Consider the following 24,857-nt stretch of genomic DNA (forward strand, 5'->3'; position numbering starts at 1 on the left):
GGTTATGAAAAGGCTCGACTTCCCTTGCAACCACAGTTGCAACCACAGTTTTCCCTGGCAGTCCCGTCTCTGAAACTCACCAATATTTTCTCAAAAAGAAAGCTTTGACAGAATGGCACACTTCCATGACATGCACATTTATTGTGATATTTCACATAATTCTCCCACCAACATTATTACTAGTCATGTAAACAAGCATTTAGGCAACTAGACAAAAAAGCATAATGACCCACATAAAACCATTATTACATTTTAGTATGCAAATCTAGATTGACAATTTCATATTAGGGTAGAATAATAAACAAAATACAGTATTCCTTAGTTCTAGATTGACAAATTAAAGTGTCAAACGGTTATTTTGGGGCACATGTTACAATTAATTCCATGTGTAACACACATCTGACAATTATATAGGTCAATTTGACATATGTCCAAAATGGTAACCTTTTCCCTATAAAAAAGTGCACTACTTTTCACCATTCGAGATGTACCCTATTGAATGGCAACATTCACCTGTCTTTATACTGATTGCAATTCATGTCATGTACTTCATGTTAACACGAGAAGTCCAGACCCTGTTCATGTCCTTTAGAATATAACCAGGGTTTGAATTAGGGGGTAGGCCAGATTGATCACCCTCACCGTTCATGCACCCCCAAGAGGCCATGTATAATTTGAACCCTGGTTCTGATGACAGGTCAATAAAGTTATAATAACAGGTGAACAACATAGTGGGGAAAGATTCCCAGTCAATATGGTTCAGAGAACAGGCCTCCTTATTCAAGTCAATGATGTCATAATGGGTGGATTATTTCTATGGTTCAGAGAACAGGCCTCCTTATTCAAGTCAATGATGTCATAATGGGTGGATTATTTCTATGGTTCAGAGAACAGGCATCCTTATTCAAGTCAATGATGTCATAATGGGTGGACTATTTCTATGGTTCAGAGAACAGGCATCCTTATTCAAGTCAATGATGTCATAATGGGTGGATTATTTCTATGGTTCAGAGAACAGGCATCCTTATTCAAGTCAATGATGTCATAATGGGTGGATTATTTCTATGGTTCAGAGAACAGGCATCCTTATTCAAGTCAATGATGTCATAATGGGTGGACTATTTCTATGGTTCAGAGAACAGGCATCCTTATTCAAGTCAATGATGTCATAATGGGTGGATTATTTCTATGGTTCAGAGAGGTTTAGAAACAAACACAGGAAGTGATGTAACAATACAAAGAAACAAAAAAGTGCCACTGTCGGCGCTTTATCAACTACACTGTGCCACTAAAACAAGCGATGAAATCGACTGGACATTGGCAAAATTGCCATGAAGACAATATTAATTTGTGCATAGTGATTGGTTAACTGATTAGCTATCTCGCTCGCTCTGGAAACAAGTGTTGCTACTTTATCCTATGCTTCAGTCCCAAATGGCACCCTATACCCTACCTAGTGAAATAGACCTGGTTAAAACTAGTGAACTATATAAGGATGCAATTTGGGACGCATAATATGTTTTCAAACTTTGGCTGGTCCAGGATCAGTTTGACTATTTCCCTAAAAGATTCCTAAGAGCTTTACAAGTAGGCCATCATTGTAAATAAGAATTTGTTCTAAACTGACTTGCCTAGTTAAATAAAGAAAAAGATGTCAACAGGTTGGCTGTGTAGGTAAGGAGAGTAGGATGCATCATCATGAGGTTATCAGCCAGTCTGAGGACTTACTGCCGACCACAAGAGACTAACACAGGAGAGACCAAACAAAACCATGTGCCTCTCTAACACAAACACACTCTCAAAATACCTTCTACGCAGCAGTCCTGGAGGAAGTTGCAGCTTAGAGGGAACATGGCTCTTGAACGTTTAAAATGAGAAAGTATGTAGAGATTATATTGGACCTAAAAGTTAAATAACTTCCCTTTTTCTGGCCCACAAATTGTTTTTGACGAACAAATCGGTCCGGGGAAAAAATCTGTGCGGCCATCCTCGGAATTTAGAAAATCCCGATGCGGCCTTTGAGCCAAAATGATTGCCCACCTTTCTATAAGACATAAAGCAGGGTCTGGAGTATTTCCTGGAGTATTTCCTGGTCATGACTTGAACCAGGAAGAAACGGAGCAGGGTGAACGGAGGGTGTAACGGAGCAGAGTGAAGATGCCCCTATACACTGATCTTGGGTCAGTTTTGCATTTTTTTCCCACTAATAGTTCAAGTTAAGAGGAATCAAAAACGGATCCAAGAACTGTAACTAAGGGAATCTTCACCCCGGAGGTTCTGTAACACAAAACATAATACCTGTTACCTAACCACCTTGTTTAGCCAATAGCCATCAGTCCATAATAACTGGTGTGTGGTGCCTCTAGATGTGGTTCAGAACAGAGGTGTTTGTGGTTGATATGTAAATGAATGATTGTCTGCTGTCCCTGTATCTCTTCAATGATTGGCCGGTGTCCCTGTATCTCTTCAATGATTGGCCGGTGTCCCTGTATCTCTTCATTGATTGGCCGGTCTCCCTGTATCTCTTTAGCTCTTCCCCATCATCTTTAACAGCAGCTGTACAAAGGAGGAGGTAGACGCATAAAGACAAAGGTCACAAAGGTCAAGTTCATCTTAACCTTTGAGACAGACAAACTGATACTCATGATGAGTAATGATCATTAGCCCAAGGAGAGTGCCTCACAAAAAGCACACCACACTAAGGTCTGGAGGAAATAACACTGTCTAGCTAATACATTTTTTATATTCTTCAAAGGTTGACTGTGACTTGGAAAGAGATAGGGAGGGAGGGAGGAGATAGGGAGGGACGAGCAAGAGAAGGAGAAGAAAAAGGAAGGGATTGATAAGGAGGAAGAGGGAGAAAGAGGTAGGGATGGGGGTACCTACCTGAGTGAGGTGGTAGTCTCCATCGACTAGCTGCTCGATGATGTTGAAGTGATCTGTGTTTGGAACGTCCTCCAATGTTACCTTCAGTCCTTCTGTTGACTCCAGCGTCTGCAAGAGGGAAGGAGGAGAGGAGGGAGAGAGGAAGGGAAGAGAGGGAGAGCAAAGAGGGAGAGAGGAAGGGAAGAGAGGGAGAGAGGAAGGGAAGAGAGGGAGAGCAAAGAGGGAGAGAGGGGAAGAGAGGGAGAGCAAAGAGGAGGAAAAAAGGGACAGAAAGTTAGTAATTTTCTAGGCCCTAAAACTCTTCCAAAAATATAAGGGTGCAGCTGTGTTATAAAGGTGAATTGTTTTGTCACTTTCTGAAATCTACAAGAACAATCTAGATATATTGTAATGTGTCCTAGACAATGTCTGTTTTTCCATCCATGGAACTCAGACACATTCTATTCATCAGCTCCGATTCTGTGTTCTACTTCTATGTGTTCAGTCTGTACTGACTTTGTAGTAGTCCTCCGACTGCTTCCGGAACTCTGGCGAGTCTTTCTGCGCCACGGCAACCACGATGTCACAGTTGGAGGAGGAGAGTTTGAGCTGCGGAACCAGCTGACTAGGACTGTTCCTCAGAGCCACCTCTCTGTGAAGAGACAGAGAGTGAGACAGAGAGAAAGAGGGGAAACAAGAGGCGAGAGAGAGGGGGGAGCTTCTGGTGGTGGCTCTGACTGGCTCTGACTGCTACTGGACACCCACAAAGCAAACACACAGACTACATCTCTCTCTCTCTAAATATAGTATTCATTTCATCTTCTTCACTCTCTCACATACACAGTGCCAAACACACAGACTACATCTCTCTCTCTAAATATAGGATTCATTTCATCTTCTTCACTCTCTCACATACACAAACACACACAAATAATTTGGCCATTGATAAACACCATTACTCGCTGACCTTAGATGACCATTAGTAGATACGGTAGAGCAGTGGTTCCCAAACGTTTTATAGTCCCGTACCCCTTTAAACATTCAACCTCCAGCTGTACCCCCTCTAGCACCAGGGTCAGCTGTACCCCCTCTAGCACCAGGTTAGCATACTCTCAAATGTTGTTTTTTGCCATCATTGTAAGCCTCCACACACACTATACATTTATTAAACATAAGAGTGAGTTTGTCACAACCTGGCTCGTGGGAAGTGACAAAGAACTCTTACAGGACCAGGGCACAAATAATAATAATCAATAATATTGCTCTTTATTTAACCATTTTACATATAAAACCTTATTTGTTCATCGAAAATTGTGAATAACTCACCACAGGTTAATGAGAAGGGTGTGATTGAAAGGATGCACATAACTCTGCAATGTTGGGTTGTATTGGAGAGTCTCAGTCTTAAATCATTTTCCACAGTCTGTGTCTGTATTTAGTTGTCATGCTAGTGAGGGCTGAGAATCCACTCTCACACAGGTACGTGGCTGAATAGGGCATCAGTGTCTTAACAGCGTGATTTGCCAAGGCAGGATACTCTGAGTGCAGCCCTATCAGAAATCTGGCAGTGGCTTCTGATTAAATTCAATTTTCACAGAACCGCTTGTTGCCATTTCGATGAGGCTGTTGTGCAGATATCGGTGGACTGGAGGCAGGGCATGAAAGGGATAACGAATCCAGTTGTTTGTGTCGTCCGTTTCGGGAAAGTACCTGCGTAATTGTGCACCCAGCTCACTCAGGTGCTTCACTATATCACATTTGACATTGTCCGTAAGCTTGAGGTCATTTGCACACAAAATAATCATACAATGATAGAAAGACCTGTGTGTTGTCCTTGTTAATACAGACAGAGAAGAGCTCCAACTTCTTAATCATAGCCTCAATTGTAACGTTGAAAGAGGTGACTGGGTTTGGAGTCAGGCGCAGAGAGCCAAGGAATGGGGAAAACACGCTTTATTGTCCAACCAAGAAATGTACAAAAATAGGTGGCGCCAAACACAGGCGTACATACACACCACCTAGAATACCCCCCTGGTATCTAACCGGACAGCGGAAACGCCACAGTCATAAATAATACCTCTAGAATACCCCCCTGGTATCTAACCGGACAGAGGAAACTCCACAGTCATAAATAATACCTCTAGAATACCCCCTGGTATCTAACCGGACAGCGGAAACTCCACAGTCATAAATAATACCTCTAGAATACCCCCCTGGTATCTAACCGGACAGCGGAAACCCCACAGTCATAAATAATACCTCTAGAATACCCCCCTGGTATCTAACCGGACAGCGGAAACCCCACAGTCATAAATAATACCTCTAGAATACCCCCTGGTATCTAACCGGACAGCGGAAACCCCACAGTCATAAATAATACCTCTAGAATACCCCCTGGTATCTAACCGGACAGCGGAAACCCCACAGTCATAAATAATACCTCTAGAATACCCCCTGGTTTCTAACCGGACAGCTGAAACCCCACAGTCATAAATAATACCTCTAGAATACCCCCCTGGTATCTAACCGGACAGCGGAAACCCCACAGTCATAAATAATACCTCTAGAATACCCCCCTGGTATCTAACCGGACAGCGGAAACCCCACAGTCATAAATAATACCTCTAGAATACCCCCTGGTATCTAACCGGACAGCGGAAACCCCACAGTCATAAATAATACCTCTAGAATACCCCCTGGTATCTAACCGGACAGCGGAAACCCCACAGTCATAAATAATACCTCTAGAATACCCCCCTGGTATCTAACCGGACAGCGGAAACCCCACAGTCATAAATAATACCTCTAGAATACAGAAACACCCACCACCAAAGGACCAAGCAGCGTGGTAACGGGCAGCAGCAGCAGCGATCACAGGACTCCTTGACATGGGAGGAGATTCTGGACGGCAAGGGACCCTGGGTATAGCTGGGAGAGTATCGCCAAGGCTGAGCTGGAGGCAGCGAAAGCCGAGAGGCGGTGGTATGAGAAGGCAGCACAGCAGCGCGGCTGGAAGCCCGAGAGCTAGCCCCCCAAAAAATTGGGGGGAGGCACACGGGGAGTGTGTCGAAGTCAGGTCGGAGACCTGCACCAACTCCCCGTGCTTATCGTGGAGAGAGAGGGACCGGGCAGGCAACGTGTTATGCCGTGAGGTACACGTGTCCCCAGTACGCGTGCTTAGCCCGGTGCGCTACATCCCAGCTCCCCGTATCGGCCAGGCTAGAGTGGGCATCGAGCCAGGTGCCATGAAGCCGACGCAGCGCATCTGGTCCCCAGTGCGTCTCCTCGGGCCGGGGTACATGGCACCAGCCCTGCGCATGGTGTCCCCGGTTCGCCAGCACAGCCCAGTGCGAGCTATTCCACCTCGCCGCACTGGCCTGGCTACGGGGAGCATTTAGCCAGGTATGGTTGAGCAGGCTCGAGAGTTCAGGGGCCTTGCTTTAACAAAGGTAACCATTTTCACTGTAGTGTTCTAAACATCTTTTAATCCGTCAGGCATTCCCTTGGCAGCAAGAAAGAGCCTCTGGGTGGATGCTGCAGTGGACCCAAGAGCCTCTGGGTGGATGCTGCAGTGGACCCAAGAGCCTCTGGGTGGATGCTGCAGTGGACCCAAGAGCCTCTGGGTGGATGCTGCAGTGGACCCAAGAGCCTCTGGGTGGATGCTGCAGTGGACCCAAGAGCCTCTGGGTGGATGCTGCAGTGGACCCAAGAGCCTCTGGGTGGATGCTGCAGTGGACCCAAGAGCCTCTGGGTGGATGCTGCAGTGGACCCAAGAGCCTCTGGGTGGATGCTGCAGTGGACCCAAGTGGCGTCGGGAGCAACTGCTCGCATGCGCTTTACCACTCCACTGTGTCTCCCTGTCATGGCTTTTGCTCCATCAGTACAGATACCAACACATCTTGACCACCAAAGTCCATTTGATGTTACAAACCTGTCCAGTACTTGAAAAATATCCTCATGTTGTCCTGGTTTCCAGTGGTTTGCAGAAGATGATGTCTTCCTTAATTGACCCCTATAAAAGTAACGTACATAAACCAGGAGCTGTGCCAGGCCCGCCACGTCTGTTGACTCATCCAGCTGTAACGCACAGAATTCACTGGCTTGTATGTGAAGCAGTAATTGTTTCAAAACATCTCCTGCCATGTCACTGATGTGTCGTGAAACAGTGTTTGATGAAGACATTGTCTGTATAGTTTTTGTTGACTTTTTCCCCCAGCATCGTCCCAGCCATATCCGCAGCGCATGAAGAATGAAGTCCTCCACGATAGTATGGGACTTGCCTGTCCTAGCCACTCAGTAGCTCACCATATAAGACGCTTCTAGCCCCTTCTTATTAATGGTATCTGTTGCTTTTATACATGTCTCACTACTCGAAAGTCATCTTTATTCTCACTCAAAAAAACTCCTGTGGCTTATTTTTCAAATTGTCATGTTTCGTTTCTAAATGTCTGCACAAGAGTGAAGGTTTCCTGCGAGAGAGTAACGGTTAATGTGATTGGATGAGTAACGGTTAATGTGATTGGATGTTCATTATTTGACTAGGCTCCCTCGCTGAACACTGGATGGTTTCATTTATTTTTGGCAGTGAAACGAGGCTACTCAGTCGAGAGAAAAAAAACTCACCCAAATGTATAGTCCCATAGAAAACATTAATGTACTGTTTGAAAATGTGATAAAAAATACATTAAATTATATATTTTTTATTTGGTGTACCCCCGACAGCATTGCGCGTACCCCAGTTTGGGAATACCTGAGGTAGAGCATTCAGTGGTGCATCTTCAGGGGTGGATGGGTGTGGGGGTGTGTGGTACGTACTCTGTCATCTTCAGAGGCTCGTTGACATAGGTGGACAGGATAGGCAGGAGGTCATATATACCACTGACCAGGAATGCACCTGAGAGGGAGAGACAATGTATGGGTAAGGAGATAGGAGGGAGAGACAATGTTTGGGTAAGGAGATAGGAGGAAGAGACAATGTTTGGGTAAGGAGATAGGAGGGAGAGACAATGTTTGGGTAAGGAGATAGGAGAGAGAGACAATGTTTGGGTAAGGAGATAGGAGGGAGAGACAATGTTTGGGTAAGGAGATAGGAGGGAGAGACAATGTTTGGGTAAGGAGATAGGAGGGAGAGACAATGTTTGGGTAAGGAGATAGGAGAGAGAGACAATGTTTGGGTAAGGAGATAGGAGAGAGAGACAATGTTTGGGTAAGGAGATAGGAGGGAGAGACAATGTTTGGGTAAGGAGATAGGAGAGAGAGACAATGTTTGGGTAAGGAGATAGGAGGGAGAGACAATGTTTGGGTAAGGAGATAGGAGGGAGAGACAATGTTTGGGTAAGGAGATAGGAGGGAGAGACAATGTTTGGGTAAGGAGATAGGAGAGAGAGACAATGTTTGGGTAAGGAGATAGGAGGGAGAGACAATGTTTGGGTAAGGAGATAGGAGGGAGAGACAATGTTTGGGTAAGGAGATAGGAGGGAGAGACAATGTTTGGTTAAGGAGATAGGAGAGGAGAGACAATGTTTGGGTAAGGAGATAGGAGGGAGAGACAATGTTTGGGTAAGGAGATAGGAGGAAGAGACAATGTTTGGGTAAGGAGATAGGAGGGAGAGACAATGTTTGGGTAAGGAGATAGGAGAGAGAGACAATGTTTGGGTAAGGAGATAGGAGGGAGAGACAATGTTTGGGTAAGGAGATAGGAGAGAGAGACAATGTTTGGGTAAGGAGATAGGAGAGAGAGACAATGTTTGGGTAAGGAGATAGGAGAGAGAGACAATGTTTGGGTAAGGAGATAGGAGGGAGAGAAGATTGTCAATCATTCAAAATAAAAAAGCAGGTCTTTCTGTGGTTATGGAGAAAGATTACTGAGCTCACGTCTCTGCTGACTACCCGCTATCTACTGACCTCTAACCTCTCACCTTTGATCTGAGGGGTCACACTGTACTGAGACCAGTCTGTAGAGAGGATCATAGCAGCCAGGTGGGCCCCCGCAGAGTGGCCACACAGGTACAGACCACTAGAGAGAGAGAGACACGAGGATTGCCAGTCAGAAACCAACCCCTAGCCTAGACATTCATATCATCAAATCATGACATATTTGTTACCATCTCATTTAGTCAGATTGTAAAGATTATATTCAGCCACTCTGGGAGGGCAATGGAAGTTGATAAAAAATGTGCTTCTATATCATTAAGACTTTAGTAAGCACAGATCTGAGATTGAGACTGATGATGAAGGCACCTAATGTGTGAATACTGTTGAATGACGGACACCACACTCCTCCGCACCTGAGACACCATCAGATCCATGTTCCCTGGATGGGAAACAGGGGGACGAGGAGGGAAGTAAGAAAACATAGGAACAAACGAGGGACAGATGGAGTGCACAATTTTAGACCAGGGCACAATTTTAGACCAGGGCACAATTTTAGACCAGGGCACAAATTTAGACCAGGGCACAAATTTAGACCAGGGCACAAATTTAGAGCAGGGCACAATTTTAGACCAGGGCACAAATTTAGACCAGGGCACAATTTTAGACCAGGGCACAATTTTAGACCAGGGCACAATTTTAGACCAGGGCCCAATTTTAGACCAGGGCCCAATTTTAGACCAGGGCCCAATTTTAGACCAGGGCACAATTTTAGACCAGGGCACAATTTTAGACCAGGGCACAATTTTAGACCAGGGCACAATTTTAGACCAGGGCACAATTTTAGACCAGGGCACAAATTTAGACCAGGGCCCAATTTTAGACCAGGGCACAAATTTAGACCAGGGCACAATTTAGACCAGGGCCCAATTTTAGACCAGGGCACAAATTTAGACCAGGGCACAATTTTAGATCAGGGCACAATTTTAGACCAGGGCACAATTTTAGACCAGGGCACAATTTTAGACCAGGGCACAATTTTAGACCAGGGCACAATTTTAGACCAGGGCACAATTTTAGACCAGGGCCCAATTTTAGACCAGGGCCCAATTTTAGACCAGGGCACAATTTTAGACCAGGGCACAATTTTAGACCAGGGCACAATTTTAGACCAGGGCACAATTTTAGCCCAACAGGCTGCTGTGCTCTGAAGACCCAGCTGCAGTCTACAGAAGTAGTGCGCTATAGATAAACAGGGAGACATTTGGGACGCATTCATAATGTCTCCTATGCTGCTATGACATCACAAACCAGGGACACATCAACGATACCTTTGGGAGCGATGTCGTAACCCACGGCAACCACCACAACGCCCTTATGGACCAATGGGACAGCCATAAACCCGGACTCCTCCTTACTAGGGAGAAGAATCATATAGGCCTTTTCTCAAATGGATTTGCTCAACTCCTGCATCCTCGTGGAGAAAAATTAGACTCTTTCCACACACCGGCATCAGGCAAATGACGTTTACACGGGAGAAAATCCCTGAATATATGTGTGTAAAGTTACAAAACACATTTAACAAAACATTCTATATATAAATGGATCTGCATGATCTTTTTCAGATGTTTTACCTGCTGTTCTCTACCTGCTGTTCTCTACCTGCTGTTCTCTACCTGCTGTTCTCTACCTGCTGTTCTCTACCTGCTGTTCTCTACCTGCTGTTCTCTACCTGCTGTTCTCTACCTGCTGTTCTCTAGATGCTGTTCTCTAGATGCTGTTCTCTAGATGCTGTTCTCTACCTGCTGTTCTCTACCTGCTGTTCTCTAGATGCTGTTCTCTACCTGCTGTTCTCTACCTGCTGTTCTCTACCTACCTACTGTTCTCTACCTGCTGTTCTCTACCTGCTGTTCTCTACCTACCTACTGTTCTCTACCTGCTGTTCTCTACCTACCTACTGTTCTCTACCTGCTGTTCTCTACCTGCTGTTCTCTACCTACCTACTGTTCTCTACCTACCTGCTGTTCTCTACCTGCTGTTCTCTACCTGCTGTTCTCTACCTGCTGTTCTCGAGATGCTGTTCTCTACCTGCTGTTCTCTACCTGCTGTTCTCTACCTGCTGTTCTCTAGATGCTGTTCTCTAGATGCTGTTCTCTAGATGCTGTTCTCTACCTGCTGTTCTCTAGATGCTGTTCTCTACCTACTGTTCTCTACCTGCTGTTCTCTACCTGCTGTTCTCTCCCTACCTGCTGTTCTCTACCTACCTGCTGTTCTCTACCTACCTGCTGTTCTCTACCTGCTGTTCTCTACCTGCTGTTCTCGATAGATAGATAGATAGATAGATAGATAGATAGATAGATAGATAGATAGATAGATAGATAGATAGATAGATAGATAGATAGATAAGTACCTAAGGAACTGCCAGTAGCCTCCATGGAGGTAGATTACCAGTGGGACATCTATAAGAAGAAAGAGAACATGGTTATGGCCAATTCCACAGTAACAGAATGATGTGGACACTCAGATTTCTTTACTTTAAAATGTATGTCAAACAAAAAACAAAGTTAAACAGCCCCATACAACACAATAATTACTTTAACCATTTCCACTGAAAATTTACAAAAAAAAATAGAATTTACATGAATGACGATTTGTGCCATTTTTTCCGTCCTTCCACACACCTTCACCCCCTCCCCGCAAACACCCACTTAGAAGATCCATGGACAGATGCATATGAGCTGTCTAACCCAGGGCACTGCCTGTGTCTGTGTGGACCTGTGTCTGTGTGGATCTGTGTCTGTGTGGACCTGTGTCTGTGTGGATATGTGTCTGTGTGGATCTGTGTCTGTGTGGATCTGTGTCTGTGTGGATCTGTGTCTGTGTGGATCTGTGTCTGTGTGGATCTGTGTCTGTGTGGATCTGTGTCTGTGTGGAGTTTCTACTGTGGAAATGCCTTGTTTCTCCGGTTCCATGTTGCCCCCATGCCTGTGTGTCATGTAACGTTTTGTGAAAGCTTGGTTTCCCCCTGATAAGGGCTACCGCATCCCCTTTAAGGGCTACCGCATCCCCCTGATAAGGGCTACCGCATCCCCTTTAAGGGCTACCGCATCCCCTTGATAAGGGCTACCGCATCCCCCTGATAAGGGCTACCGCATCCCTGATAAGGGCTACCGCATCCCCTTGATAAGGGCTACCGCATCCCCTGATAAGGGCTACCGCATCCCCCTGATAAGGGCTACCGCATCCCCCTGATAAGGGCTACCGCATCCCCCTGATAAGGGCTACCGCATCCCCCTGATAAGGGCTACCGCATCCCCTTTAAGGGCTACCGCATCCCCTTGATAAGGGCTACCGCATCCCCCTGATAAGGGCTACCGCATTCCCTTGATAAGGGCTACCGCATCCCCTTTAAGGGCTACCGCATCCCCTTGATAAGGGCTACCGCATCCCCCTGATAAGGGCTACCGCATTCCCTTGATAAGGGCTACCGCATTCCCTTGATAAGGGCTACCGCATCCCCCTGATAAGGGCTACCGCATCCCCTTGATAAGGGCTACCGCATCCCCCTGATAAGGGCTACCGCATTCCCTTGATAAGGGCTACCGCATCCCCTTGATAAGGGCTACCGCATCCCCTTTAAGGGCTACCGCATCCCCTTGATAAGGGCTACCGCATTCCCTTTAAGTCATTAGACATCTGTCACGGCTGTCAGTAATGTGCTGCTGCCTTACTGCACTACAGTACTACACAACAGTAGTACACTACAGTACTACACAACAGTAGTAATGTACACTACAGTACTAAACAACAGTACTGAGCTACAGTACTACACAACAGTAGTAATGTACACTACTACACAACAGTAGTAATGTACACTACACTACTACACAACAGTAGTAATGTACACTACAGTACTACACAACAGTAGTAATGTACACTACAGTACTACACAACAGTACTGAACTACAGTACTACACAACAGTAGTAATGTACACTACAGTACTACACAACAGTTGTAATGTACACTACAGTACTACACAACAGTAGTAATGTACACTACAGTACTACACAACAGTAGTAATGTACACTACAGTACTACACAACAGTAGTAATGTACTCTACAGTACTACACAACAGTAGTAATGTACACTACTACACAACAGTAGTAATGTACACTACAGTACTACACAACAGTAGTAACATACACTACAGTACTACACAACAGTACTGAACTACAGTACTACACAACAGTACTGAACTACAGTACTACACAACAGTAGTAATGTACACTACAGTACTACAAAACAGTACTGAGCTAGAGTACTACACAACAGTAGTAATGTACTCTACAGTACTACACAACAGTAGTAATGTACACTACTACACAACAGTAGTAATGTACACTACAGTACTACACAACAGTAGTAACATACACTACAGTACTACACAACAGTAGTAATGTACACTACAGTACTATACAACAGTAGTAATATACACTACAGTACTACACAACAGTATTGAACTACAGTACTACACAACAGTAGTAATGTACACTACAGTACTACACAACAGTAGTAATGTACACTACAGTACTACACAACAGTAGTAATGTACACTACAGTACTACACAACAGTACTGAACTACAGTATTACACAACAGTAGTAATGTACACTACAGTACTACACAACAGTACTGAACTACAGTACTGAGCTACACTATTACACTACAGTACTACACTATTACACTACAGTACAACACTACATTACTCCACTACACTTACTGCACTTTGTATTCCAGGGTTGGCTGGCCTTCTATTGTCACTCGTAGGCTCAGTCACTGGTATACTTTTATTTACAAAGCCATTTTGGGTTTACTACCTTTTTATTTGGGCATTTTTATTGTTCAGAAATGTGGTTGGTACTCTCTTCGTTCGCTGGACATTATCCTGCTAACTGTTCCAAATGTCCCAACTGAATTTGGTAAAAGGGTTTTTATGTACTCTGCGCCATCGCCTTGGAACGCCTTACAAAATACTTTTAAACTGGAAGAACTTGTCCCGATTGGTATTTTTAAATCACTGATGAATGATCTTGAGACTGATTCCCTGACCTGTCAATGTTTTTAATTAGCTGTTTTTGATGTTGTTATTCTCGTGAATTCTATGGGTTTTACTAGATTACTTGTAGTTTTTCATGTTGTTTGTCTGTAATTTTTGTCATGACTTGGTGCTGCCTATCTTGGCCAGGACGCTCTTGAAAATGTGATTTTAAATCTCAATGAGTCCTTCCTGGTTAAATAAAAAAATACACTACTGGACTACAGTACACTACTACACTACTACACCACAGTACTACACTATTACACTACAGTACAACACTACATTACTCCACTACAGTACAACACTACATTACTACAGTACTACACAACAGTATACCCCCTTTGGTCTCAACAACATACTGTAGCTGCAGTACACTAGTGTTAGATCAGGAGAGAGTTTTGGTTTATGCTTCCTTTTAATACTATTGTGATGTAATATCTTAAATAATCAGTGTTTTCTTTCATTTCATTTCACCACGAGATGAAGAATGAAGGTGTGTGTCTCAGTAGCTGGGATCAGATGCCTGAGGGCTGTCTGTGGAGATACCTGGGGGCTGTCTGTGGAGATGCCTGAGGGCTGTCTGTGGAGAGGGGCTGTTGTGATGCCTGATGCCTGGGCTGTCTGTGGTGATGCCTGGGGGCTGTCTGTTGTGATGCCTGAGGGCTGTCTGTGGTGATGCCTGGGGCTGGATGCCTGAGGGCTGTCTGTGGAGATGCCTGGGGGCTGTCTGTGGAGATGCCTGAGGGCTGTCTGTGGAGATGCCTGAGGGCTGTCTGTTGTGATGCCTGGGGGCTGTCTGTGGAGATGCCTGAGGGCTGTCTGTGGAGATGCCTGAGGGCTGTATGTGGAGATGCCTGAGGGCTGTCTGTGGAGATGCCCGAGGGCTGTCTGTGGTGATGGGGGGAGCTGAGGGGGGCTGAGGAGTATTTATGTCTGTAATAAAGCCCTATTGTGGAGGAAAACTCATGCTGATTTCCAGGCCCACCCATGGTTGCGACCCTGCCCAGTCATGTGAAATCCATAGATTGGGGTCAAATGAATGTATTTCAATTGACTATTAACTCTAACTCACCAAAATCTTTGAAATTGTTGCATGTTGCGTTTATACGTGTGTCACTTGATTATCCTGTTATTCTATCGTCATCTTCTAGTTGAAGACAATATCAGAGAGGGTGTGTTGTTGACAAACAGGATATATCACAGACACACACACCTAGAGAAGTGGTGGTGGGAACATAGACGTCTAGTTTCTCCCCCTCTCCTTCTCCATAGGGAACGTTGAGGAGGGTTTGGGCCAGACCCCGGGCACGCTCCGTACCTAAACACGCACACGGAGAAATATACAGAGACACACCCCTTTGTTTACTTTGCAAAACATGTATTTTGACTAAACTGTAGTGTAACCTAGGGATACAGAAATACTTGTTAGCCATACGGGGCACAACAACAATAGAAATCAAACCAACGACATACAGTTGGTTACTTTCCAATCATTCATTTCATTATTCGGACTGCGGGCACCACCCATATGTCACCGGTAGCCTAAAGAAGATCCCCATAGCAATCAGTTGGCTATTGCTCTTTCCTGAACCCACACTCTTGTCAATAATCAACATTATCGGCTAGTTAATTAATCATCGACAGACCTTCTTTGAGCGCCGTCACGTGGGATTTGATAACGTCGTCTGCCGACATTCTGTGCGACCATTGGCTGGGCGAAAACTGCCTCTCTAGCTCCTGTCAAAGCAACCACACACAAGTGTGTTGTGAATGTGGGCGGCCATAGGTACAAGCAGGTTGGAGTGGGAACATTAGCTCATAAAGACCAGGCAGACAGCGAGGGCGCAGTCCAACAGCGCCCCCAGTCGGTAGTCATTCGGAACTTTTGATTAATAGCAGAAGTCAACATACAGATTTTTGTTGAAACTTTTGTTGTTTCAACAGATGATGTGAGCAGTGAACTAAAGCATTTATAATCGATATTTAGATATGAGAAACGGTGCTTTATTTTATAGTAATAATGGCAAACGGATAGGCAAAGATTAGAAATGAAGAGTAGGTTATGAAAAAGAGGAATTAGGCTACTTGCAGACATTATTATATATTTCTAACAGTTGTTAAAATACTTTGTTATATAAAGGTTAAAAAAAAAAATCCTAAGTTTTTTTCCACCAGGTTCATATGTTAATAGCATGTTGTTTTGTTATTATGCATGCCTGCTTCCTGGGGAATAGGGGCGCGCGTACTTACGAGAGACGCACATATTTGTGCTCTACAAATGTTGTGTATTTTCTTTTGGATGCAGGAGAGAAGTGTAATGCGTTAAAACAACCTGATATCCGAGGTCCACGTCTTTAGTCGCAATCAATCACACACAAAGCAGAGCTTCAGCTGCACCGGTTACATATTTACAGTACAATGTCTACTGTGTAAACAGACACAAAATCATCTTAACATCACTTACATCCTTATTCATATCCTCCCAACGTGACATTGTATGAACAGACTCAAAACGTACATCATATTAACATCACTTACATCCTTATTCATTTCCTTCCAACGTGACATTGTTGCTCTTGAATGTAACAACAGCAGATAGACTCCGAGAGGCACAACACAGAGAACCTTTGGAATTGGACAAAAGATAAGAAGGGTAAAAAAACGACCATCGAGTCCAGTGGGTCACCGGGTCTGCGGGACGAGTGTCTGCGCGGTGTCCCAATGTTCTCAGGCAAAATGTTTCAGTTGGCTAATTCTACAAACAGCTGTTTATTTGTTAACGATAAGAGCTAAGATTTTGTACCACACAGTCAGTGAACCACCGTAACTTGATGGCACAACAATAACAGCTTCTGTTATGGGTGTAAGATGGCACAGTGATGCCATCTGTTGGTTCATTACGGCAACTCTTGTGTTTTACCGGGCTGCTTGAGATACCCGGATGTGTTGTGATGAACTGAACAAGACTGGTTACTCGCATCAATGCCTCTGTCTCGTCATTTAACGTTCAAACAGCTTCGTTAGAATTGCAGCCCGCCAAATGTAACAGTGCATTACTTCAGTAGTGCCTTCAGAGTATTATAATGACTTGTCTAGATGCATGTTAAATACTGTGGAGCTCAGTACAATCACACATGAGTTGCGTGAAAGTACAACTTTATAATGAGTATAATTAACAAAGTCTCCCGCCAGAAGAACGAACATTTGACCTACTGGCGCGTTCGTCACGTGATTATTCTGTGAGCTGATTGGTTCGTTCAGTGACCCTGATCAAGCGTTTACAGAAACCGCCGCGGCGGGACATTCGTAATCTTTTCAGCCTCTCGAAAGAGTGCAGAGTTATTTTTCATAATAATTAGAAATATTGTGAAACAGAAAGTTAACGTAATGGAGTGTTTGAATGTTCCAAGAATCCTGCCAAATTCCCCACGGAAAGCAATAGGACAGATCCAGGTACGTTCACATTTTTTTTGAGACAAATGCTTGCTAGCATTTTTCCAACGTTACCCTAAACCTTTTTATAATCATTTAACAAAACAAATATGCAATGCACTGACTGTACGTTCATATTTCTATGTTGATCGTACACATCAAACTCATTGTCTCATTTGTTTGCAGGTCATCTTTGGCCCAATGTTCTCCGGCAAAAGGTTTCCGTTCCCTAATTCTACATAAACAGCTGTTTATTTGTTAACGAAAAGAGCTAAGATTTTGTACCGACAGCCAGTGAACCACCGTAACCTGATGGCACAACAATCACAACCCGTTAGAATTGCAGCCCGCCAAATGTAACAGTGCATTAGTACACGGTGTACTGTAATCAGCATCTCAAGCACCGGTCGTAACAAGCTACTGTAGTGTACTTTACATCGTAATACAAGTTAGAACATATTAGCCATTTAATAGGATCTTCGCATTTATCCTATAAACTGTAACCATCTACTCCACGTCAGTGTTTTAGAGAGCGCTTCATGGCTGTATTACAAGTTTGTGATACATTTTTTCTATAACTGACTGAACTTTATTTTCTTATTAACAGCACTGAGTTGATAAGGCGAGTGCGTCGTTTCCAGGTCGCTCAGTACAACTGTTTGGTGGTCAAATATGCCAAAGATACACGCTACTCAGAGAAGGGCATGGCCACGCACGACAAGTAAGAACACTCTGGTTTATGTCAAATACATGATCTCATGATTTGTATAGATAACATTACATATAACCTCACCCCCATGAACTAATCAATACCCCGTTTCACCTGATTCTCATTGTTGCCGCCCAGGACAACAGTCGTTTCCCCTCTGCCTTTGCGAGGTTGAACAGTAGAATACACAAGGTGTCATTGTGGCGGTGCTTCGGCAGTTTCTCTTGTTGTGTCACTCACTGACAGACAATCAAATAGCCCATGTCAGATAACATTTTTTAGATTGCTAAATTAGTTTAGCGGCTATCATGGTCGAATTTACCAGCCTGGGGCTGATTGTTTTTTTTTTTGTCAGTCTCACACTGATATATTAAAAACGTTCAACATTTCTCTCCACCCTGTTGCAAAATGTGCAGAATTGCATGAAATTAACTGTAAAACAGTTAATTTTCCTCTCTGCCCAATGGCAAAATGTACTGAATTGCAGCATCACTAATGTATTTAGTAGGATGGTCTATGTATGAATGTGTGTGTGTATGTATGTATGTATGTATGTATGTATGTATGTATGTATGTGTATGTATGTATGTATGTATGTATGTATATTTATTTATTTATACACAAACACCAGAAACACAATGGAAGCTGTACCAGCCAACTGCCTGAGCGACGTGCGTTCTCTAGCTCTGCAGGCCTGCGTCATCGGAATCGACGAAGGACAGTTTGTAAGTATAGTACATTAGTCTGTTAGCCTCTCACTGTGTCCAACAGAGTGATCCTCTTTGTTCCTCACTAGATCATTACCTGTATTGTCTCTACAGCTAAATAAGCTGCCATTGATATTCATCTGTTATATTCATCTGTTAAGCACATGGCATCATCAGCACCATATTCCTTAGTGTTATGACCTCGGCCCACCTTTTTTCAAACGTCTCCCCAGACGTTCCACGTATTTAAGCTATTCCAGAGCGAGCACACCTGATTCAACTGGTCAACTAATCATCAGGCCCTTGACTAGTTGAATCGGGTGATCTAGTTCAGGGCTACAACAGAACTGTGAAATGTCTCTGAGGAGATCACTGACCTAGGCTACATTACCAATGGCTACATTATCTACATTACACTCACTCAGGCTACATTACCTACATTACACTGACCCAGGCTACATTACCTACATTACACTGACCCAGGCTACATTACCTACATTACACTGACCCAGGCTACATTACCTACATTACACTGACCCAGGCTACATTACCTACATTACACTGACCTAGGCTACATTACCTACATTACACTGACCTAGGCTACATTACCAATGAGGTCCTAACTGTTATTTTGTTGTGTTTGTCAGTTCCCAGACATAGTGCAGTTCTGTGAGGAGATGGCCAACATGGGGAAGACTATAATCGTAGCGGCCCTGGACGGAACCTTCCAGAGAAAGGTAAACATGGATGATGAGTCCTATCCAACATCTGCTGCCTGCCTCCTGGTTGTCGAGCATCGTAATCATGTCGTCAACGGTAACCGTTGTCTCAGAGAATATAATATTTTACATGTAGAGTTTCAGTTTAATTTGAATTAATAACTGCGTATGAATGATGTCTGTCTGTTTCAGACGGTACACTAGCCAGAGAACTGTACTGTCTGACCTAACTCTGCCCTGTCCTGTCTGTCTGTTTCAGACGGTACACTAGCCAGAGAACTGTACTGTCTGACCTAACTCTGCCCTATCCTGTCTGTCTGTTTCAGACAGTACACTAGCCAGAGAACTGTACTGTCTGACCTAACTCTGCCCTGTCCTGTCTGTCTGTTTCAGACGGTACACTAGCCAGAGAACTGTACTGTCTGACCTAACTCTGTCCTGTCCTGTCTGTCTGTTTCAGACGGTACACTAGCCAGAGAACTGTACTGTCTGACCTAACTGCCCTGTCCTGTCTGTCTGTTTCAGATGGTACACTAGCCAGAGAACTGTACTGTCTGACCTAACTGCCCTGTCCTGTCTGTCTGTCCTGTCTGTCTGTTCTCAGATGGTACACTAGCCAGAGAACTGTACTGTCTGACCTAACTCTGCCCTGTCCTGTCTGTCTGTTTCAGATGGTACACTAGCCAGAGAAACTGTACTGTCTGACACTAGCCAGAGAAACTGACCTAACTCTGCCCTGTCCTGTCTGTCTGTTTCAGATGGTACACTAGCCAGAGAACTGTACTGTCTGACCTAACTCTGTCCTGTCCTGTCTGTCTGTTTCAGACGGTACACTAGCCAGAGAACTGTACTGTCTGACCTAACTCCTGTCCTGTCTGTCTGTTTCAGATGGTACACTAGCCAGAGAACTGTACTGTCTGACCTAACTCTGTCCTGTCTGTCTGTTTCAGACGGTACACTAGCCAGAGAACTGTACTGTCTGACCTAACTCTGCCCTGTCCTGTCTGTCTGTTTCAGATGGTACACTAGCCAGAGAACTGTACTGTCTGACCTAACTCTGTCCTGTCCTGTCTGTCTGTTTCAGACGGTACACTAGCCAGAGAACTGTACTGTCTGACCTAACTCTGCCCTGTCCTGTCTGTCTGTTTCAGACGGTACAAGCCAGAGAACTGTACTGTCTGACCTAACTCTGCCCTGTCCTGTCTGTCTGTTCCAGACGGTACACTAGCCAGAGAACTGTACTGTCTGACCTAACTCTGTCCTGTCCTGTCTGTCTGTTTCAGACGGTACACTAGCCAGAGAACTGTACTGTCTGACCTAACTCTGTCCTGTCCTGTCTGTCTGTTTCAGACGGTACACTAGCCAGAGAACTGTACTGTCTGACCTAACTCTGCCCTGTCCTGTCTGTTTGATGGTACACTAGCCAGAGAACTGTACTGTCTGACCTAACTGCCCTGTCCTGTCTGTCTGTTTCAGACGGTACACTAGCCAGAGAACTGTACTGTCTGACCTAACTCTGCCCTGTCCTGTCTGTCTGTTTACACAGAACTGTACTGTCTGACCACTCTGTCCTGTCCTGTCTGTCTGTTTCAGATGGTACACTAGCCAGAGAACTGTACTGTCTGACCTAACTCTGCCCTGTCCTGTCTGTCTGTTTCAGACGGTACACTAGCCAGAGAACTGTACTGTCTGACCTAACTCTGTCCTGTCTGTCTGTCTGTTTCAGACGGTACACTAGCCAGAGAACTGTACTGTCTGACCTAACTCTGCCCTGTCCTGTCTGTCTCAGATGGTACACTAGCCAGAGAACTGTACTGTCTGACCTAACTCTGTCCTGTCCTGTCTGTCTGTTTCAGACGGTACACTAGCCAGAGAACTGTACTGTCTGACCTAACTCTGCCCTGTCCTGTCTGTCTGTTTCAGGTACACTAGCCAGAGAACTGTACTGTCTGACCTAACTCTGCCCTGTCCTGTCTGTCTGTTTCAGACGGTACACTAGCCAGAGAACTGTACTGTCTGACCTAACTCTGTCCTGTCCTGTCTGTCTGTTTCAGACGGTACACTAGCCAGAGAACTGTACTGTCTGACCTAACTCTGCCCTGTCCTGTCTGTCTGTTCCAACTACACTGCCAGAGAACTGTACTGTCTGACCTAACTCTGTCCTGTCCTGTCTGTCTGTTACATCCAGAGAACCTGTCTGTTCTGTCCTGTCTGTCTGTTTCAGAGCGTTGACTAGCCAGAGAACTGTACTTTGACCTAACTCTGCCCTGTCCTGCTGTCTGTTACAGACGGTAAGGAGCCAGAGAACATACTGTCTGACCTAACTCTGTCCTGGTCTGTTTCAGACGGTACACTAGCCAGAGAACTGTACTGTCTGACTAACTCTGCCCTGTCCTGTCTGTCTGTTTCAGACGGTACACTAGCCAGAGAACTGTACTGTCTGACCTAACTTGTCCTGTCTGTCTGTTTAGAACTGAGAGAAACATCACATACAGCCCTTTGGTGACAGAAACATCACATGTCTGCTGGTAGAAACATCACATACTGGGGGCAGAGAAACATCACATACTGAGGAGAAACATCACATACAGGAGAAACATCACATACGGTAGAAACATCACAGAAACGGTAGAAACATCACATATCACATACGGTAGAAACATCACATACAGGAGAAACATCACATACAGGAGAAACATCACATACGGTAGAAACATCACATACGGTAGAAACATCACATACGGTAGAAACATCACATACGGTAGAAACATCACATACAGGAGAAACATCACATACAGGAGAAACATCACATACGGTAGAAACATCACATACAGGAGAAACATCACATACGGTAGAAACATCACATACAGGAGAAACATCACATACAGGAGAAACATCACATACAGGAGAAACATCACATACGGGAGAAACATCACATACGGTAGAAACATCACATACAGGAGAAACATCACATACAGTAGAAACATCACATACGGTAGAAACATCACATACAGTAGAAACATCACATACGGTAGAAACATCACATACAGTAGAAACATCACATACAGGAGAAACATCACATACAGGAGAAACATCACATACGGTAGAAACATCACATACAGTAGAAACATCACATACGGTAGAAACATCACATACGGTAGAAACATCACATACAGGAGAAACATCACATACGGTAGAAACATCACATACAGGAGAAACATCACATACAGGAGAAACATCACATACGGTAGAAACATCACATGCCTTTCAGACTCAAAGGTTGTATTCCCTTGAACTTCTGGGAGTGAAATGAGACTGGTGGTTTTTCATATCCTCTTTGTCATCACAACCAATCTCTATTGACATTCAGTGTCCTGGTCTACCTGCTTCTCTCCCTTTCTGAAATCCCCTCTTGATCTCTATCATCCCTGTTGTATTAGTCAACCAGTTAGGAATGAAAAGTCCCTGCAGGAGTCACAGTTATCACTGTGTCCCATTTCACCGTTTATTACCCATCCGATCCTTTTGCATCTGCCCAAAGGAGTAAGGAGGTTGATTTTAGGTCTGTGCCTATATTTGGACATGATCTCACTTCCTGTTTCTTGTCTGTGCCCCGCCCCCAGTTGGAGGTGATTGGTGGAGCCGATATGTACCATGCGCGGTGCAGGAAGTGTTACGGTGGCCTGATGGATGTGTTGAAGGAGAATAGCGCCCCCCACAGGGACGAGACGCCACCGCATGTGATGACAGGGAAACTGCTTGATAACACTACATCGCCACGGAAACTCTTCGCCACCCTGCAACTCTGATCATTACCAGTAGACTATTCTTAAAGGGATAGTTCACTCACATGACTTTAGAGGGGAAGTTGAATGAGATGGTGAACAATCCCTTTTAATTTTAGGTTTGGTAATTTGACTGGTGATGAGTTAAAATGGATAGTTGACTTCATTTTCTAATTGGAGTAATGAACTATCCCTTTTAAGTTTTGCACTTGGAATGAGCTTGGACAATAAATGAAGCTCCATCAACCCGCTGAACGGTATGGTATCTGTGGAATAACTGTCATTTTATAGGGCTTCATATACTTCGTACATATCATATTTTGTAAGACTTGGATACACCTGTTAAAACATACATACTGCCACGCAATGAGTCTAGTGTGCACAACTTAATATTCAACTGTTACTTTTTGTAGTTCTGGTCTGATTTGCCTCAAAATCTTAAGTCAAACCCATAACTCAGTGTGCAAGGTCTTTTTTGTGCCAATCACCCCTAAAAAAAAAAACCTAAGGTGAAGGGGCTCGGTTGTGCCACTACATCATGCAAATTGCACGCTCCCTCAACATGAGACATCTGGCATTGTGTTGTGACAATTGCACCTTTTTAGTGGCCTTTTATTATCCCCAGCACAAGGTGCACCTGTAATCAGCTTCTTGGTATGCCACATCTGTCAGGTGGATGGATTCTCTTGGCAATGGAGAAATGCTCACTAACAGGGATGTTAACACATTTGACAAGCTTTTTGTGCGTATAGGGAAAATTCTGTGTTTCTTCAGCTCATGAAACATGCGCCCAACACTTAACGTTATAGTTGCCAATCACCCAAGTGACCTGAGGGAAAGAAATGGTGTTGGATTGCAATCCACTGCACTATTCTTGACTGAAATAACCTGCTTAGGTCTTGGCAGTTGGCACATTGTTGTACAGTACAACCAGCTGACAATTAAGATGATTTTTATGGTAACACAAATCTCCAAAAGCACATGTTACCAGAACTGTAGCATGGTTACAATAAACAGTCACTTCAATCTGGACTTGTAAACATGTCTTTTTTTTTTTTTTTTTTTACCAGTCAAATTATGAGCCGGTTTTTATTCTGCCCCACACCGACACACACGTCATTTAGACAGAACAGAAGTTGAATTAGAACCTTGTGACATCACAGCTGTTGAAAGACACTTCCTTCTACAACAATGGATTCAATAGAACAACTGAACTAACAGGTTTCTGGTGCTTTCATTTTGTTGGTGTATTAAAGTTATGAGTGAGACACAGAATTTGCAAATAAACTTCATAAATGTAAAATAAGTGAGGAACTCAAATCTACACTATTTAATTTAGATCAATGTGGTGGTGGAGGAGATCAGATGGCAACTCAAAACCACAGATAACCAATGATGTAACTAACACAATGGACAAGAAGTGAAATATACACATCGCCCCTACAACTACAGAAAACAAAACGCAATCAATTAACAACCCATAACTAAACTACAAATCACATACTTACAGAACTCTTGGCTATCGATCAATCATAGATACAAAGGTTGCTCACTGGGGAGGTTAAATTTGAACAGTAAGGCTGCATTTACACAGGCAGACCAATTCTGATCTTTTTCCCAATTATTGGCAAAAGATCTGATCTCACTGGTCAAAAGATCAGAATTGGGCT

At 44.2% G+C, this 24,857-nt stretch overlaps 2 protein-coding genes and 1 long non-coding RNA gene across 9 annotated transcripts; 1 reads left to right on the forward strand and 2 right to left on the reverse strand.

The window, feature by feature from the left end:
* Positions 1 to 116: 116 nt before the first annotated feature.
* afmid (arylformamidase) lies at positions 117 to 18,362 on the reverse strand. 5 transcript variants are annotated; one of them, XM_052528820.1, is made up of 13 exons: positions 16,756 to 16,830; positions 16,374 to 16,460; positions 15,482 to 15,572; positions 15,049 to 15,153; positions 11,147 to 11,195; positions 10,068 to 10,153; positions 9,106 to 9,178; positions 8,784 to 8,881; positions 7,681 to 7,759; positions 3,382 to 3,517; positions 2,887 to 2,994; positions 2,514 to 2,556; positions 117 to 2,453 (listed from the first exon to the last, which is right to left on the reverse strand). In XM_052528820.1, exons 1-12 carry the CDS (start codon positions 16,813 to 16,815, stop codon positions 2,527 to 2,529), a joined length of 1,002 nt encoding a protein of 333 aa, XP_052384780.1. In that variant the 5' UTR covers positions 16,816 to 16,830; the 3' UTR covers positions 117 to 2,453; positions 2,514 to 2,526. The 5 variants fall into 5 exon arrangements, 3 of the variants coding, with proteins under 3 accessions (XP_052384780.1, XP_052384779.1, XP_052384781.1); XM_052528819.1 differs by having other exon boundaries at positions 117 to 2,556; XM_052528821.1 differs by lacking the exons at positions 16,374 to 16,460; positions 16,756 to 16,830 and adding an exon at positions 16,300 to 16,344 and having other exon boundaries at positions 117 to 2,556.
* On the forward strand, positions 17,106 to 24,699 carry tk1 (thymidine kinase 1, soluble). The gene is made up of 7 exons (XM_052526101.1): positions 17,106 to 17,288; positions 17,454 to 17,485; positions 17,875 to 17,988; positions 18,608 to 18,701; positions 19,331 to 19,420; positions 21,898 to 21,930; positions 23,026 to 24,699. Exons 1-7 carry the CDS (start codon positions 17,223 to 17,225, stop codon positions 23,209 to 23,211), a joined length of 615 nt encoding a protein of 204 aa, XP_052382061.1. The 5' UTR covers positions 17,106 to 17,222; the 3' UTR covers positions 23,212 to 24,699.
* LOC127932657 (uncharacterized) lies at positions 19,435 to 21,506 on the reverse strand. 3 transcript variants are annotated; one of them, XR_008146297.1, is made up of 3 exons: positions 21,226 to 21,308; positions 20,586 to 20,786; positions 19,435 to 19,896 (listed from the first exon to the last, which is right to left on the reverse strand). It is a non-coding gene; the product is annotated as an uncharacterized LOC127932657 (long non-coding RNA). The 3 variants fall into 3 exon arrangements; XR_008146299.1 differs by lacking the exons at positions 19,435 to 19,896; positions 21,226 to 21,308 and adding exons at positions 20,284 to 20,520; positions 21,424 to 21,506; XR_008146298.1 differs by lacking the exon at positions 19,435 to 19,896 and adding an exon at positions 20,284 to 20,520.
* Positions 24,700 to 24,857: the final 158 nt, after the last annotated feature.

Source organism: Oncorhynchus keta, chromosome 10, assembly GCF_023373465.1.
Source record: "Oncorhynchus keta strain PuntledgeMale-10-30-2019 chromosome 10, Oket_V2, whole genome shotgun sequence".
NCBI lineage: Eukaryota > Metazoa > Chordata > Actinopteri > Salmoniformes > Salmonidae > Oncorhynchus > Oncorhynchus keta.